The sequence below is a fragment of the Melanotaenia boesemani genome, chromosome 4 (assembly GCF_017639745.1).
Source record: "Melanotaenia boesemani isolate fMelBoe1 chromosome 4, fMelBoe1.pri, whole genome shotgun sequence".
NCBI classification, from domain to species: domain Eukaryota; kingdom Metazoa; phylum Chordata; class Actinopteri; order Atheriniformes; family Melanotaeniidae; genus Melanotaenia; species Melanotaenia boesemani.
In genome coordinates, this window is record NC_055685.1 from 30637279 (window position 1) to 30654866 (window position 17588).

The 17588-nt window shown below is 38.5% G+C and overlaps 1 protein-coding gene across 1 annotated transcript; it reads right to left on the reverse strand.

Annotated features, from left to right (window-relative positions):
- Positions 1 to 14689: 14689 nt before the first annotated feature.
- lbx1b (ladybird homeobox 1b) lies at positions 14690 to 16833 on the reverse strand. Its single transcript, XM_041984175.1, has 2 exons — positions 16509 to 16833; positions 14690 to 16055 (listed from the first exon to the last, which is right to left on the reverse strand). Exons 1-2 carry the CDS (start codon positions 16831 to 16833, stop codon positions 15568 to 15570), a joined length of 813 nt encoding a protein of 270 aa, XP_041840109.1. The 3' UTR covers positions 14690 to 15567.
- Between the last annotated feature and the right edge of the window lie 755 nt (positions 16834 to 17588).

Genomic DNA, 17588 nt, shown 5'->3' on the forward strand with positions numbered 1-17588 from the left:
CAAGCTTAACAGTCACTATAGCTGAGAATTTACTATTTCTTCTTGCCATGACATGGGAGTACATGATTTTACGTTTAGCTTGCAAAAGATTAGATGAAAATACGTGATGTTGAATTTTAGAGTCACGTTCATGTTTGGCTAAATGTAAAATCATGTTGTAATGTTTTGTTATCAGATAGTGATGATAAAAATCAAGACAGTTTAGACACAGAACTTTTAAAAACAACAGTATTTTTGTATAACTTTATCAATCCGCTGAGTTGTTTCTGATATTAGATTAAGAATTAGAAAAAATCTATTAATTTATTTACCTTGTGTCACTAACCATCTATCCATTTTCCTCTTTCGGATTACAGCCATGTCACGAAGCAGTGCTCGACTGGTAGCCCTTGGGTACTATGATAGTAATGGTCTACCGACCATTAGTTACAAAGAGACACCTTGGAGGTAAGTTAAAGTAGTAATATGCATAATGTTTTTTTCCAGCACTGTCATTTGGATTTCTATGTAACAGTTTTAAAACTTGTCACTAACCAAAGCTGTACTTGTCACATTCAGATCACGTAAAAGGTGAAGAGTTCGTCCCCAAGTCCTGGAGATGATATCTCCTGGAGGAGATGAGTTTCCCCTCTTAGACAGTAACTCTTTTGATAGAGAAGAAGAGTACAATGAGAGGGAAATGCCAATTTCCATCATAAGTGTCATTTTAATAATCATCACTGCTGGTAAGTAATCTCCCTTCTCTAAAGTTATTCACTTACCACTATTTGACAGTTCTGTATAATGTTTGTTTTTTTAACCACGTCACAAACCTTATCTTCTTATATTTCTTCCACAAGGACTTGCATTTATGATTAATGCTATGAGCATATATCACTCAGAACTGTATTTCCAACAACCGTGTGTTAAAGACATGCACAAGGAGAATCTAAAGTTACAGTGGAGGGTCAAATAGCAGCAGAATTTCTGCCAAATGTGCCTCTGGCATCACTAGGTAAGTCATCATTATCAAACACAACATGGAACTTGATATATATCAGACAGCAATTATTTGTTTTTGAGATTTCTAACTAACTATATTTGTATATTTTGTGTGCAGGAGCAAACATTGTAACCGGCAGAACCTCAGCATCATACGAGTGGATAAGACCATCTTTATTCAACATTCTCCAAATGTTGTCATACAGGTATGCACTACATTCAGAAAACATAGCGATGAGTGATTATTCAATTAAAGCTAACAGTTTTTTTATACATTAGACTTACCAACTAACCATAATTTCGTTTTCTGTTCAGGGATCATCAAATCTGCTTCCTGGAAACTGCTGGTCCTTTGCTGGTCAGCAAGGACACATAACTATATTCCTGTCTCACAAAGTCCCCATCAGCCATGTGACGCTGGGTCACATATTGAAGTCGGTGTCTCCATCTGGCATGACATCAAGTGCACCTAAGGAGTTTTCTGTCTATGTAAGTCACCAGTTTCTTATTTTCTCATTACTTTGATGCCAAAATCCTGTCTAACCCTTTTAAACTTTACAGATACAGAGAACATAAAGTGTTAATTAAAAATACATCTCTTTTATCTTCCAGGGAAAGAAAACAATGGAAGATGAGGGAACTCTCATTTGAACTTTTATGTATAACAATGATGGAGACCAGTTCCAAACTTTTAAGATAGAGGTAAGTATAATGCTATGCTATCATGCATGTGAGCATGTGCATACATAAAATGTATCTAATCTATTGCTTCATTTTCACCTTCTATTTACATATGTCCCTCATCTCACACTAACACTCATTTTTTTTATGCCCCACAGGACCATAAGGAGGACATGTTCAGTTTAGTAAAGTTAAAGGTGAACAGCAACTGGGGCGAGCTGAAGTACACCTGTCTGTACAATTTCAGAGTACACGGAAAGATAACTAGCCCACAACCTGTCCCTTACCAGATATTACTAGAGTAGAAGAACACACATAAAAAATATCAATTTAACTAAAAGCAAAAAACAAAAAAACAAAAAAACAAACAAACAAACAAACAAAAAAACAAAACAAAACAAAACCTAAAAGATCACCTCACAGAACAAAATGTGCAGATAAAAAAAAGAACAGCATAGAACAACATGGATTAAATTTTTGTGATCCATGGAGATGTGTCTAGGAGATAGTGTCAGGGCCTAGTGTGGGGGACCCAAAATTCTTAACTGAACAAGAGAAAGGTGAATAGAGGCAGTAAATGTACAAAAACCCAAAAGTCACTGCTACAGCAGCTTCCAGAAAAACACAAACCAAACTGAAAAAAAGGAAACAGTGGACTGAGGGAACAACTACAACTACAAGGAAAAATGTACTAATAAAGTAATAACAATAATCTGGCAAGGAGAAACTGAAACCAACAGGTTTAAATACACAAAGGACAACTAACAAGAAACAGGCTAAGGGAGTTAGCTAAAACAAACCAGGTGCATTAATGACAGGAAAAAGAAAGCAAAACAGAAAACAAAAGGGAAAACCTACAAAATAAGACAAGAAAAACAGAAAACAGAACAATCAATCAGTCAATCAAAACACAGAGACCCTGGGAGGTAGGATCCAAATGCAGAACTGAGATGAGTGATCAGCACATAGAGGATCATCTCTTGGACATGAAATAGGACACAAGATTAGAATTTAAAGACAGACTACAGAAATCCAAGAAACCACAAAGCCTCCAAAGAAAAAACAAAAAAGAAACGCAAAACAAAACAAACAAACAAAAACAAACAAACAAAAAAGAAAAAACAAAGACAGAACAGAACATAATAGAGTAGCTAAAACAGAGGAGGAAAATACAAATAGTAAAACCAAACATACAAACAAACAAACTAAAAAAGCAGACAGTGGAAAGCAACACCAAAAACACCAGAGAATAGACCATAAAAAGAACAAAATAACAAACAAAACACAAAAAGCCTTGAACTACCTAGAATAGAATTTTTTGTGATACATGGAGATAGCATCCAAATGCGGGACGGAGATGAGAGACCAACAACTGCATCACTGCAGACGCCGCACCGATTCGCCTGTTGATCTCTCGCTCCATCCTTCCCTCACTCTTGAACAAGACCCCGAGATACGTTTACTCCTCCATTTGGGGCAGGACCTCATTGCCAAACTGGAGAAGGCACTCCACCCTTTTCTGGCTGAGGATCATGGTCTTGGATTTGGAGGTGCTGATTCTCATCCCAGCCGTTTCACACTCGGCTGTGAATCACTCCAGTGAGAGCTGAAGCTCACGGCCCGATGAAGCCAACAGAACCACATCATCCGCAAAGAGGAGAGACCCAATCCTAAGGCCACCAAAACAGATCCTCTCCACACCTTGGCTGCGCCTAGAAATTCTGTTCATAAAAGTTGTGAACAGAATCGATGACAAAGGGCAGCTTTGGCGGAGTCCAACCCTCACTGGAAAAGATTCTGATTTACTGCCGGCATTGTGGACCAAGCTCTGACACCGGTCGTACAGGGACCGGACAGCTCGTACGCCTTCTCCAAGTCCACAAAGCACAAGTAGACTGGTTCAGCGACTCCCATGCCCTGAAAAGAGTGTAGAGCTGGTCCAGTGTTCCACGACCGGAACAAAAACCACACTGCTCCTCCTCAATCTGAGGTTTGACTATCCGACGGACCCTCCTCTCCAGCACCTCCGAATAGACCATGGTAGCAGGACCCTGGGGTTGAATGAGGTCTGCCCAGAGTTACTTAGGGCTCTGGATGCTGTAGGGCTGTCTTCGCTGACATGCTGATTACTGATTACAATAACAAACAGTGTTTGCTGCACAAGAGGCTCCCCAAGAGTCACTCGGTTATAGCCCAGCGAAACTTATATTTGGCTACTCGGTTTGGGGACTGTTAAAGGTTTTAAAAGAAACCCTTCTAGACAGCCACCTCTCTCCCGACACGAACGTATGCCAGTACGTAAATTCCTTCCGAGCTAGGCTGAAGAAAGCTCGTAGCTTTGCGTCGGAAGCATTAAAAGTTGCTCAGACAAAAATGAAGCGATACTATGTCAGGAAGGACAAGTGGGTCCTTTCAAGGCTAAAATAGAAGCCATTGATAAGTTCCCTTGCCCCGAAAATAGAAAATCACTCCACCGTTTCTTGGGTGTGATGGGGTATTACAGGAACTTCTGCAGGAATTTTGCTACGGTTGTCGCACCATTGACTGCGTTGGTAAGTCCAAAACAAACATTTAAATGGACCAACAAATGCCAGCACGCATTCGCCAGCGCTAAAGCTCTTCTCTGACATGCACCAGTGCTCGCTGCCCCTGATCTCACAAGCCCATTTAAACTTGAGATAGATGCAAGTGCTGTGGGAGCGGGAGCTGTTCTTCTGCAAACTGAATTGAACTTTTGTTACGACCCCTACTCAAAACCAAGGGTATTCGGGTCGGTAACAAAACAAATTGGACAAAACTTAAAATATTTACAATTGTTTATTACAAAAAACAGGTTCAAAATATTACAGAACAACCCAGGGTAATCAAGTTCAGTAAAAGAAAACTCAATTAACACAAGGTCAGAGGCCAGGGGACGTGACACACGCCTCTGCAGCATCAAGTGAACATCGGGGACAGTTCCCCTGGACTGGCAGACTGGGGTGGTGGTCCCCCTCTTCAAAAAGGGGGGTCGGAGGGTGTGCTCCAACTACAGGGGCATCACACTCCTCAGACTCCCTGGTAAAGTCTATTCAGGGGTGCTGGAGAGGAGGGTCCATTGGATAGTCGAACCTCGGATTGAGGAGGAGCAGTGTGGTTTTTGTCCCAGTCATGGAACGGTGGACCAGCTCTACGCCCTCTTCAGGGTCTTGGGGGGAGCATGGGAGTTTGCTCAACCAGTTTACATGTGCTTTGTGGACATGGAGAAGGCGTTCGACCGTCTCTCCCGGGGTCTCCTGTTAGGGGTACTCCAGGAGTATGGAGTGCTGGACCCCCTTGTACGAGCTGTCCGGTCCCTGTATGACCGCGTTGCCGGCAGTAAATCAGAATCGTTTCCAGTGAGGGTTGGACTCCGCCAAGGCTGCCCTTTGTCACAGATTCTATATGTATATGTATATATATGTATATATATATATATATATATATATATATACATATATACACAATCTGTCCATTTGTTTCTCAGCAGGTATGTGGAATTTTGCTATTAATGTATATATATCTAATGTGTTATGACATTGTTATAGCTTATAACTTATGCTTTTTTATTTATTTCTCAGCAGGTTTTTATGTTCGTGTGTGTATAACAATGTGCAATGGCAAACACAATGTCATTATGACATTGTTGTTGCTATTAACTTGTGCTTATCCTTTTCTGTCTCAGCAGGTATCCCTGGCTTACCTTTATAAGTATATATGTATATTGAGTGTTATGACATTATTATTGACATTAACTTGTGTTTTTTTCATTTCTGTCTCAGCAGGTATCCCTGACTCAGTCTCAATGAGTAAGGGATTTTTTTTTTTTTTATCTCTCTGTCCTGTCCTCTTCATGATGAAAAATTGAGTAAAATTAGAAAATATATTGCATTGGAGCAGTTTAGTTTTAGAACTAATGAGGAACAAAAAAAAAAAAAAAAAAAAAACAGATTTAGATAAACTATCCTGTGCTGTTTTTTTTTAATTTAGCTGATTAAGTGGGACAGGAAAAAAATGTATTCACATAAAGTTTTAGTCTTTCCCAGATTAGTCTGAGCTTAAACCCACCTAAGTTTTTCTTGTTTTCTTTTCTTAGTTTTGGCTGATAATACATATATTTCACAGTGTTAGAAACATTATGGCTATGGGATAAGCTTTGTGCCACTGGGGAGCGAATCTGAATTCTTTATATTTGAATTTGAATCATTCAATTTGAATTTGAATATGCCTGTTTGAATAATTGCTTAAAAAAACTGAATCCAAATTACCATATTTGATATTGAATCTTTGTTTTTTGAATGTGTATATTGGTAAAGTTGAAACTTTTGTATTTGAAAAAATTCATTCCCTAATTCATTTTCATAGTTCAGTTTCAGTTCTCTCCATTCAAATTCAGATCTGAAATTCAAACTTTTGTGCCACACATTCGGGACCTGACGTGAGGCAAAACTAGTCGATCGCAGATGGAGTAACGTCAGTTTTGTGCAGTTGTTCTCATCAGCTACAAGCAGAGGGAGGGCGAGGGGAGGATGGTGGCGGGGAGAGAGAGAGAGATGCTAAGATCCAGGCCAGCCACTCTCGCTACAACGGCAGTTACTGTTCCTGCAATGGCACTTGCCGTTTCTGTAGCGGTAGTTACCGTTTCCTCAACGGTCTCAGCAGTTTGCCATTGTGGGCTGGTTGCAGACTTTTCACATTAGTGGTAACTCCTAATACAAGAAAAATATGTGTAAGTTTGCACAGATTAATGTGCACCTCAAGTGACGTACATACACCATGTAGGCTATAGGACCAGCTTGATCTTTTGCGTTGGTTTGGAAACATTTTAGTAAGTAACTCGCCGGGCTGCAGACACGCCAGATCATGTCTGTGATGGCGCATCGTTGTGAAAGCAGTTTGCAGGCTTGCTGTCTTTCTGTCTCAGCAAGCAAGGTCATTAAGACAGAAAGACAGGCGACGACCTATTTAAAATTAAATGCAACGTTGCTGTTGATCGTGACATTTCATAAAGATACTGGCATGTCCATAGTGGTGTTTGAAGGATGGAGATTTAACGTTTGTGGACTCTGACCCCTGCTGGTTGGGGCGTTGCGGGACGACAGAATGTTGCTCCATTCTCGTCTCTCCTGGACTGATGGAGCCCAATAAGCCTGCAAGCTGCTTTCACAACGATGCGCCATCACAGACATGATCTGGCGTGTCTGCAGCCCGGCGAGTTACTTACTAAAATGTTTCCAAACCAACGCAAAAGATCAAGCTGGTCCATTATAGTCTACATGGTCTATGTAGGTCACTTGAGGTGCATTAGGAGTTACCACTAATGTGAAAAGTCTGCAACCAGCCCACAATGGCAAACCGCTGAGACCGTTGAGGAAACGGTAACTACCGCTACAGAAGCGGTAACTGCCATTGTAGCGAGAGTGGCTGGCCTGGATCTTAGCATCTCTCCCTCTCTCTCCCCGCCACCACCCTCCCCTCGCCCTCCCTCTGCTTGTAGCTGATGAGAACAACTGCACAAAACTGACGTTACTCCATCTGCGATCGACTAGTTTTGCCTCACGTCAGGTCCCGGATGTGTGGCACAAAAGTTTGAATTTCAGATCTGAATTTGAATTTCAGATCTGAATTTGAATTTCAGATCTGAATTTGAATTTCAGATCTGAATTTGTATTTCAGATTTGAATTTGAATTTCAGATTTGAATTTGTATTTCAGATTTGAATTTGTATTTCAGATCTGAATTTGAATGGAGAGAACTGAAACTGAACTATGAAAATGAATTAGGGAATGAATTTTTTCAAATACAAAAGTTTCAACTTTACCAATATACACATTCAAAAAACAAAGATTCAATATCAAATATGGTAATTTGGATTCAGTTTTTTTAAGCAAATATTCAAACAGGCATATTCAAATTCAAATTGAATGATTCAAATTCAAATATAAAGAATTCAGATTCGCTCCCCAGTGGCACAAAGCTTATCCCATATATGACTTTATCTAAATCAGCATCGCTGGAACTGGGTAGTTTTGTGCCTTTTTTTTAAATTATAATTGCGGTACATTTTTAAAAAATAAAAGTAGGGTGATCTCTACTTAGCAGTGATCACAAGCTGCTAAGACCTGGGACTCAAACCAGTGCTGACTGTGCTGAGGAACTGTAGATATCGGGCACATTCATCAATGTCTTCTTACAAATCTTCTTAAATTTGTTCTTAAGTTGCGCTTGAGAAATATTTTATTAAAATCTCCCATCAGATTCTTGAACATGTCCGTAGACCACAGAACTGGTCGTATCTTTCCTCTTAGACTGATGAATGCCAATTTTTCCTAAATTAAAAGGATGGACCAGCTGGCTCTACTTTGTGTAGGTAAACACCCCAAAAGTACCCATAAAAGGTTGTGACTTACTGGTGTGCAAACAGACATAGCAATGAGACAGACAAGGAAAAATAAATAACAGGATGATTCAACAGGTGAATATTAAAATCCCCACAAACAAAAACAATTTTCCTGTTATTTTATATTCTCATACAGATCAATCATTGATTTCTGAAATGTATTAATCCAAGACCCTGCTTTTTCGATATACACAACTGATCAAAGCATTTCTTGACTTATTTATTTCAATCTCAACAGTGACACATTCCATAACTTGGTCCAAGGCTAAACTCTTGTTACTAACTAATGTACATCTCAGATTCTGATCAATCTATAACTCTACTCCACCACCTTTAACAGAAGTTCTACTTTTGAAGAATGATTTATAACCTTCCATTTTGAACAAGGAAGTCTGACCTTCACAATGCCTGGTCTCTGATTGCTATTGCAGAGAATTAAATTGTTCTCAGGATCAAGATAATTTTGCTTATTATGTTGTTTATACTCTGTATTGTCAAACATTTTGAACTACAAACTTTCATAATCAGAATCAGAATTACCAAAGTCTGTTCTTATTGTGTTTGTAGTTGAGTCCGGTCCATCTGTCATGGATCCAATTATTGTCTGTCATATTCTGTTACCTTCCTTCTTGGTAATCCACAACATGGTTTAGTCATTTATATTGATCCAGTTCTTTGAGATCCTTTATGACTATTACTTTTGCTTGCTCTGGCGATCCATTCAGCTTAATCAGGACTTTACAGTTTCTTGTCCAGGTATCTTGAAACTTCTTTTCTTTTCCTAAGATCCTTGCTTCTCTTGCTATTTCAGCTTTTCTCTTGGTTAGGTGCTCATTCACATAGACGTCTGTGCCCTTTAATTTTCTGGCATTTTTTATCACCTCTATTTTGTACTTCCTATTAGTAAAGCAAATAATAATATTTGGCTTTTTACTGGGCTTATGAGGCAAAATATGGCAAGCAGCAATGTTTTTAATGTCCATTATAATATCTTTACTGTCAAAGAACTTTATTACCTGTTGTTCATATGTCATCAGATCAGGGCTTGATTTTGCAGATTTCCATCCATCCCACTGCGGCCTGTGCATAGGTGCGTTGTATGGCAAGCCCTGATATCAGGAGATCATCCATTCTTAAATACTGTTCCAAATCATCAATTCTTCTTTTCAGCTGATCAATTTTCTTGTCCTTTTCTTGTATCAATTTCTTTAATTGTTTGATTTCCTCAAGCAATTCCTTGAGGCCTCTTTGCTCTTTTGCCACATTAGTTATTTCCTGAGACATGAAGCCCAAAGATTTCTTGATATCTTCAGTATCCTCAGCCATTTTTTTTTTTTACTGGCCATTGTATTCACAAATGTTGCCCTGATTAGATAGACATAATTGATGATCTGAGGCTAATTATGTTCATGTATAATCAGGGCAGAGTCTTTACAGTTTCGTCCAGTTGAGTGTGATGTGATGATATCGTCCTCAAATTCATTCATATTCTTCCATTACAGGCAAAATTCTCAATAATCACTAAAATAACCACAAACTGAAAAAGTAATAATAAATAATAATAATAAAAAAGAATAGCTAAATTCTAATTTAGTTAAATAAGAAATTGCTTTTGAATTGTGGTTAAGAAGAATAATTATAAATGAAGAAATCAATAAACTGTCCTGGACTAATAAAAGCACGTGCTGATGAGCAATGGGCCAAAATACCTGTGAACTGGTGCAGACGTCTGATTGAGAGTTACAGAAAACACTTGATAGCAGTGATGGCCTCAAAGGAGTGTTCAACAAAGTATTAGTTTCTGGGTCTCATCATGCTTTTTTTTTATATTTCTGTTGAAGCACAGATCAAAAGCAATGTCATGATTTTCATAAAATGTTCATTTAATATCATTTATGTTACTTATTTTAGAAATAGCTATTTTTTCCTTTATTAATGAAAAAAAATGTACATTTGGAAAAAATGTAAAATCGGTAGGACAGTGGCTCAACAGGGCCACAGTTGGTGATCCCTCACTAGTGCATCAGGAGAATCTTAATCTTTTAAAGGGCTTGAAGCTGTGAGATGAGTGCAGAAAATATTCATTTGAAACTTTTTAAAATGAAAAAAATTAACCTCAATATTTTAGTTAATTTAGATCCAGTGCTTGCAGGCCTAATAACTATTACATTCTTAAATAAGCAACGCATCCGTGTACAGTAGAACGCTGGTGATGCTGGTAGAATGTGCTCTTGCATTTAAGGTTAGGGTGGCAGCGTTGTGTTTCAGTTTCTCTTCCGCTGTAACTGCACAAATTCAGCATATTGGCACTACAGTAAGTTTAGTAAGTTATTAACACAAATACACAAACTCAGACTTAAAATATCACAACAAAGTTCTATAAACCTCGTCAGATACTGCACTCACTCTGCAGTATATTCTTCTATATTTGGTTTTTAATTTAATAGTTCTATTAAAAACTTTAATGGAACTATTCAGTTAAAGAGTTATAGTTACATATCAATGCTTTTTAACCTTTATTCTCACAGATAATATAAATACATTTATTTCTGTTACAATGACAGTGTAACAGTTTTTGTCAGCTCTTGTACTACCTCCCACAATCACCCAGTTTATGTTCATGAAAGGAAAACACATTAAATGTGTATATTACATACAAACACACCTGCTGGCTCCAGCAGAGTCACTGCCATGTAAGAGCCAGCAGGGGTCTCTGTTTGTCGCTTCTTATGAAACCAAGACCTTAAAGTTTATCATCATCTACATTTCCTCTTTCTTGTTTCCTCTTTTCTTTAAAATGTGCAGCATTCATCTGAACTGTCTTTTAAAAAACTAGTTTGTTTTGGTCAGATGTAACGTTGGCCTTAACACTTACATACTGGTTATTATACCTTCACAGTAGGATTCAGGTCACAGGGATTGTTTAGACACAATTTTAAACTTTAGATCTACTTAGAATTTCTAAGTAGCTTATCTTATTTTTTATTTATTTATTTATTTTATTTGTACAACCCCACAAAACCACCACCGCCACTCATTTAATCAAAATGTATTCAAAGGTGAAAAACTTTCATTTTACATTCCAGGTGCAGGTCTTGTGTCTGTATAAAGACACCCTCTGGCCTCTGGATGACTTTTGCTCCTTATGGACATCGTACATGACAACTCTGGCTTTGTTTTATTTCACTGTTTCAAGATTCCCCCTCAAACTTTCAAAGATCAGCAGGTGTCTGTTTCTTCCTCACATCAGCCAACGATTTACAGAATAGCTGACTTTAACTTGCTTGCATTGCACAGCCACAGATTCATCCATAGTTTTTATTTTTTTTTTTTTGGGGGGGGGGGGGGGGGGGTCTATTTATGTGCTGTTAATGGCTTGTCAGGATTTTATTTACATTCCTGCTTCACATCTCTGCTTAAAAATAGTGATCTCTTAATGATGGTGCCATTTAAGCCGGATCTATTTTCAGGGTTGCCCATCGTCATCCCCAAACCAAAATCCAAATTTATATATATAATAACTCTTATAATTCTTTAAATCTACCTTCAGACATCTCAGACTATTCATAATATAAACCAAAGTTTTTTTTACTTCAACCACAATATATTTAGATTTTATTCTCCGTCACTAAAAAGTTATATTTTTAAACAAAAACCCAACATATCTCCTTTTTAATTTAAAGACTACGCAATGTTCAAGACAGCCAGCGATTGTCTTCTGCTTCTTTTATATACTTTCCTGTTCATTTATAAGCTACACTTCATGTTATTGTGCTATTAAGATAATTAGCGTTTGTTCCAATAAAATTGTATGAACAGTTTGGTGCAAATATTCCTCCTGACTTAATCTAGATATCTAATTTTTGCACATGCAGCAGTGGCAGCATTGGAGTCTTAACAGGATCTATTTTTTCTGTGTTTCATGTTTTCTGGTTTCAGCTACAAAAATCACACAGTCTTGATTATTTGAATGATCAACTAGAATTTGATTAATATGCAAATTTCTGAAATAAACCGTTCCATTTGAGCCTTCAGCGCAGCCTAATTAATCAACAGTTAAAGGAAATTAATACATACATCAATTCTGTCAGGAACATGCTTAGTTCAATCGCCCGTAAAATTGAAGTTTGAAGTATTAACTGGCTCCACAGGAAGGCTATGATTAAAACTCTACATTTTGGCTCTATTTAGAAATATAGAGTGGTTTAACTCCAGGCAAAGATAAAGTCATTCACATGTCCCCTTTTTATACTAGTGGCATCAGTAATAATAATAACAGTAATGAGAATAATAATAAAAACTCTGAGCTATATTTGAAGCGTATAATGTTTATGTTTTTCTTCTCTGTCTTCTTAAGCAAAGAAGGTGAAAAACATTAAGTTAATAAATCAAACTGCAGTTTGAACCTGCCTGACACCACTTTCCTACGAGGTGCAAATAGTAAAAGAGAAACAGGCAGATTATAAAAAATAAGGGAGGGGAAGGGATGAAAAGAGAGAAGGCTGTACTATTGTTTCAGTAGGGACTCATGCATCAAACTTCAATTTTCCGGACGATTGAAGTAGTGATTTTTTTTCTATCTTGAAGTGAAATACTGAAATACACTTAAGACCTCCAGATTAATTACCACGAAGTGGTCCCTCAGACTGTAGTATTACTTATCACCGGGTCTGCCTGACAAGCCCTCATAAAATAAGCAAGTGAAATCCATAAACTTAGCTTGCCTTAACACTCTCCCTTCATAAATATGCTTGCTTCAGAATAGACTCCGAAACACACACTTAGAGTACAAATGGTACAAGTTCTGAATTAACATCTTCATATTTGCATGTCAATTTTGTAAATAATAAAACTGAATGGATTTTTTTTCCTTTTGGCTGCAATGTTTTAATTGAAAGGTTAAAGCTAAATACATTTAAATTTGACTCTTTTACTATCTATTTTCACTTCAATAATGAGCATGTAAACATTTAACAAGTAATATATAAAATAATTAAGTTATTTAAAAAAAATATTGTTGCCAAAAATGATCATTTTTCTATTAAGACATCAAAACTGTATTATAATTTTACATTTCTATACAAGCATCACACTGTAGCTGAGCACAGTTGTTGACATGTAAATAGTAAAAAAATTACAGCTATCATTAAAAAGGGTTTATAGCTGTAAATATAAACAATAAGGTGAAATAGTATTTTTCAGGGCTAATTTGCTAACACAGGATCCACAATGACCCCAGCCTTATTAAATGCTTACAGGCCTATAAACGTATTCATGTAGACCTGCTTTTTCCCCCCAAGTAACCTAAAGAAATTATTATAAAAAGAAAAAAGTAAACACTATAAAACAAGTCACAAGAAGACAGCACAACTTATCCTTTCTTTTAACAAAGAGAGTTAAACGGGAGGTCGCCTTTGAGTTTTTCTTTTGGACAGTTTCTTTCTCACACCATGTTTTCAGCTTCATTAAACTCCTTAAAGACAAAAAAAAAAAAAAAAAAAAAAAAAGAAGAAGAAGAAGAAGAATAAAAAAAAGATGAGAAGAAAACAAACAAAAGACTCCCTAACCAGACTTTGGCAGAAATGTCACAAACTCTTTATGACTCCCCTACTTAACATTAAAAACACTTCCAACAAAATCCATTTCTTGCTTAGAAAAACGCTTTTGGACAGAAGTCAAACATATTATTCCAGAGCTAAAAAGCGGATAAAGACAAAAAGGGGGGGCTCGTTTCATTGTAATTCATTGACTTGTTCAAAACGCCGGGCAAAGAAAGGGGCTAGACATTAATAGCCGCAGATGCCCTCATGAAGGGAGAGTCTATGTAGGCATTATGGCCTTTGTTCGCACCCAGTTAAACAGTTTAAAAGGAGGGTTAACTCAATCCATCAAATTGTCTGAAATTGTGAGGAAATTTCAAAAACCATATGGCTTCCAAACGTTTGCGTCCTTTTTGTACGGTGGGACACACTTGTCTCAGTATTGCTGCCTGCGGGGGACCGGCCCTGTTCCTTTGTGGCTCGTCCCATCAGGGAACGCTGCTCATTTGTCCCCACTTTTCATGCTTTACGCTCAAAATTACGGCCCAGTCCCGCAGAACAAAAAAAGGCTCTATAAAGGCCCGGGGAAACTGGCCCAAAACTTTGTGTTTTTGTGGCATCCTCGCCTTTTTTCTCCCGGCACCAGATTTGTGTTTCTCACATAAATTTTTAGCACGAATTGAGAAACACGTCTTAGGGTCAAAAAGCCACGATACGCATTTAGGATGTGAAAGGAGGGATGTAGAATTCCGGGCCACAAAATGTTTAGAGAAAAAAAAAAAAAAAAAAAAAAAAAGAAAAAAAAAGAAAAAAGGGCACAAAGGAACAAAATAGCTTAGTATTAAAACCACAGGCCGCTTCTGATGAGCTTACACGAGCAGATTTGGCATTAAGAACCGTTTGAAAAATCGTTTCCCCCCTTTCATCAGTTAAAAAGGCTGGATATAAATTCAAGAATTACAACATAAAAGAATATTCTGAAAAGACATTTTTATTCCCATAGTAGCCTATATACAATACAGTCTGTGCATTGGTTTTCAAATAATGTCCTGATTTTAGGAAGGCACTTACAGGTGTACAAAACATAACAAATTTATAACTGTAAATCTATTGTATCCAAACAAATAATCTAAAAAGTAGCCTATATAGCCTCTCAAAATCACCGCAATATGAACTGCTGCATTTCGGCATCGTTGGAGCATTCCCATTAAAACGCCTAATTGTGAGAGTGAAGTGGTTGGGAGAGAGAGCGAGAGAGAGAGAGAGAGAGAGAGAGAGAGAGAGAGAGAGAGAGAGAGGTCGTCCGAGTTTTTCATCTCCTGTTGTCATCGAGCGCTGAAGTCTGAAGAGCCGCAGCCAAAGGACGATGAGGAGGAGAAGGAGATCCGGCAGTGAGGGGAGATTTGGCTCACAGGAAATACAAAATGAAAACATTTAAATAATATAAAAAAAGAAAATAAATAGATAGTGATCACAAATCAAATCATGCATTTTCATGCAAACAGTATGGAAAACCAGAGCACTTTCGTTATGGTGTGTGTGGGGATAGGCCTTATAATAGGACAGGTGTGTGTATGCGCGTGTATGCGTTTAAAATGTAACTGTGTGCTGTGTTCGTTGGTATATAGTGTAAAATAATAATAATAATAATGATAATAATAATAATCCGTTACTCATGTTGTTTTTAGACCATATTGCTTTGACCGAAAGAAGTAAGAGTCTGCTAATGAATACACCGTAAAATATCGCTGCATATTTCTTCTTCTGCGTTCATGCTTCACTATGAATAAGTCGATCTGTGCCGATATAAAAGTCGTTACATTTTGGTACATGTTCCGAGATATGGTATACAATATAAGCAGTAAGTTTACAAGTCCTCGGTAGGATCTTTTGTGTTTTTTTATTGTCTCTGCGCGTCTCTAGACCATCTAGCTCCTCGCTGCGCCATCAGTCATCCACATCAATCTCCACGTCCTCGTCCTCTGAGCACTCTTTACTAGTTGTGTGGTCTGAGAAGGGAGACAGCGGCGATGTCCGCAGTTTCTGAGCGAGCTCGTGCTCCTGCTGGCCTCCCCGCGCAGGGGACTCGGTTCGCGGGTGGCTCAGCGTGCCGTTGGCGCATTTCTCTAAGTCCGCCAGTTTGGCGAGCTTGTCCAGTGGGACCTGGCCGATGGCCTTAGCCGACTCCACGTCGGCTTTCATCTCCTCCAGGTCCCGTTTTAGCTTTGCCCTCCGGTTCTGAAACCATGTGATGACCTGCGCGTTCGTCAGGCCCAGCTGCTGTGCAATCTGGTCCCGGTCTGCCGGGGACAGGTACTTCTGATACAGGAAGCGCTTTTCCAATTCGTAGATTTGGTGATTGGTGAACGCTGTCCGAGACTTCCGACGCTTCTTCGGGGTGGTTCTCTGACCGAACAGGGTCATCCCATCACGGCCTGCAAGGAGGAGGGGGAGATGAGTTAAAAATCAGTCATTTAATGCAGATGTGAGGTTTCTTCATTGCTGCTGGATGTGCGTAAAAGAAACACAAACATAATGAGAACGGTTCTGTTCGGGTCATTTTGTTGTAGGAACTGAATAATAACACTGAATAATTTAAGCATAAAACACAGAAGGCCATGAAATTTAAAGAAAGACTGTGGTGATTATTATAAAGAAATAAAAATATAAATTTAGTTTATTTTTAATTCGATTATATCCGAAAGGAAAATAAAAATTCCTTCACACGATAGGAGATTTTAATCTGGGAAATTAAATAATCAGCACTTTTCAGTGTGAAAAAAAATCGTTCAGTCTGAATGTTTACTTTAATTTCTGTTTGATGGCATTAAATAAAGTAATTAAAGTGTAATATTAAAAACGCGTTTTATTTTGGCTTTGAGATTTACCTTCCGCAGCCTGTAAAACACTGACTTCCAGCCCTTTGAAAGTCTTGCTGGCCAACTCCTCCAGCGCGCAGAGCGGGGAGGTCTGAGTGAGGAGAGCTCGGCTGGAAAGAGGGATGCTCGACGGACGGTGCTTCTCAGAGGACGAAATTAGATGAGCTGTGCCGCAAATCGTGTAACTTCGTTTTACAGACGGTTTGTTCAAGATGTCCTCGATGCTGAAGGGGGTCAGCGGCTTGTTGGAGTTGGCAGGAGGAGGCAAGTGGTCCAGCGGACTTCGCCTCCTGTTTTCCACTGCATCACATTTGACTTCTTTGGATGTCATCATTGGTTGAAGGCAGAGTTTTTAGGACTTGGTTGAAAAATTCAGCAGTTAGAAACTAGCGAGGTTATAGGTGAAAAAAGTCACATAACAATAAGGTAGGGAATAAACAAAACAAAAAGTAAGGGAAAAAGAGGAGGAGAAACAGAAAATCTTATTCCGAGATGTGATGTGCTCTTGTTGTCGATCCTCGGGAGCTGCAAGTCCGCAGGAGTGAGAATCCTCCCTGAAAATGGCGAGGTCCAAAGAGTTGACGATTACTAACAAGTTATCATTGATTGGTAGGTAATCAATTATCTCCAGTGGCACTTTCGCCCTCTTCCCTTTCACTCTTTGACTATGTTGCAGTCCAGTGCGGGGCTTTTTGCGACTGGGGGTGTCCCATTAATTAGGACGCATGGCTGGAAGGAGGAGGAGCCCGGCGGAATTCTAATGCTTTGTGCTCTTATCATCTTTGGTCTAATTTAGTCGTGTGGAGAGATACCAGAATAGGTATATGGGGTAAATGAGGGGAAGCAGAAAGAGGGAGAGAGGAAGAAAGGGTGAGAGAATCACAATCTATAGGCAATTTGGGGCGTTTTTACGCGTGAAACTTCAGTTTAGCAGCAGTTCAGTTTTTTGTTTTAAAAGTATTTGGATTATCCGGATGGTTTCTAAAAAAGACAAGTCGTTACTTTAGATGCCGCAGCTGTAGTCAGAAGGATGTTTTCCTCGAACCGCAGGGTGGATGATCCTTTGTTTTGTAAAGGTAATGTAGAGCT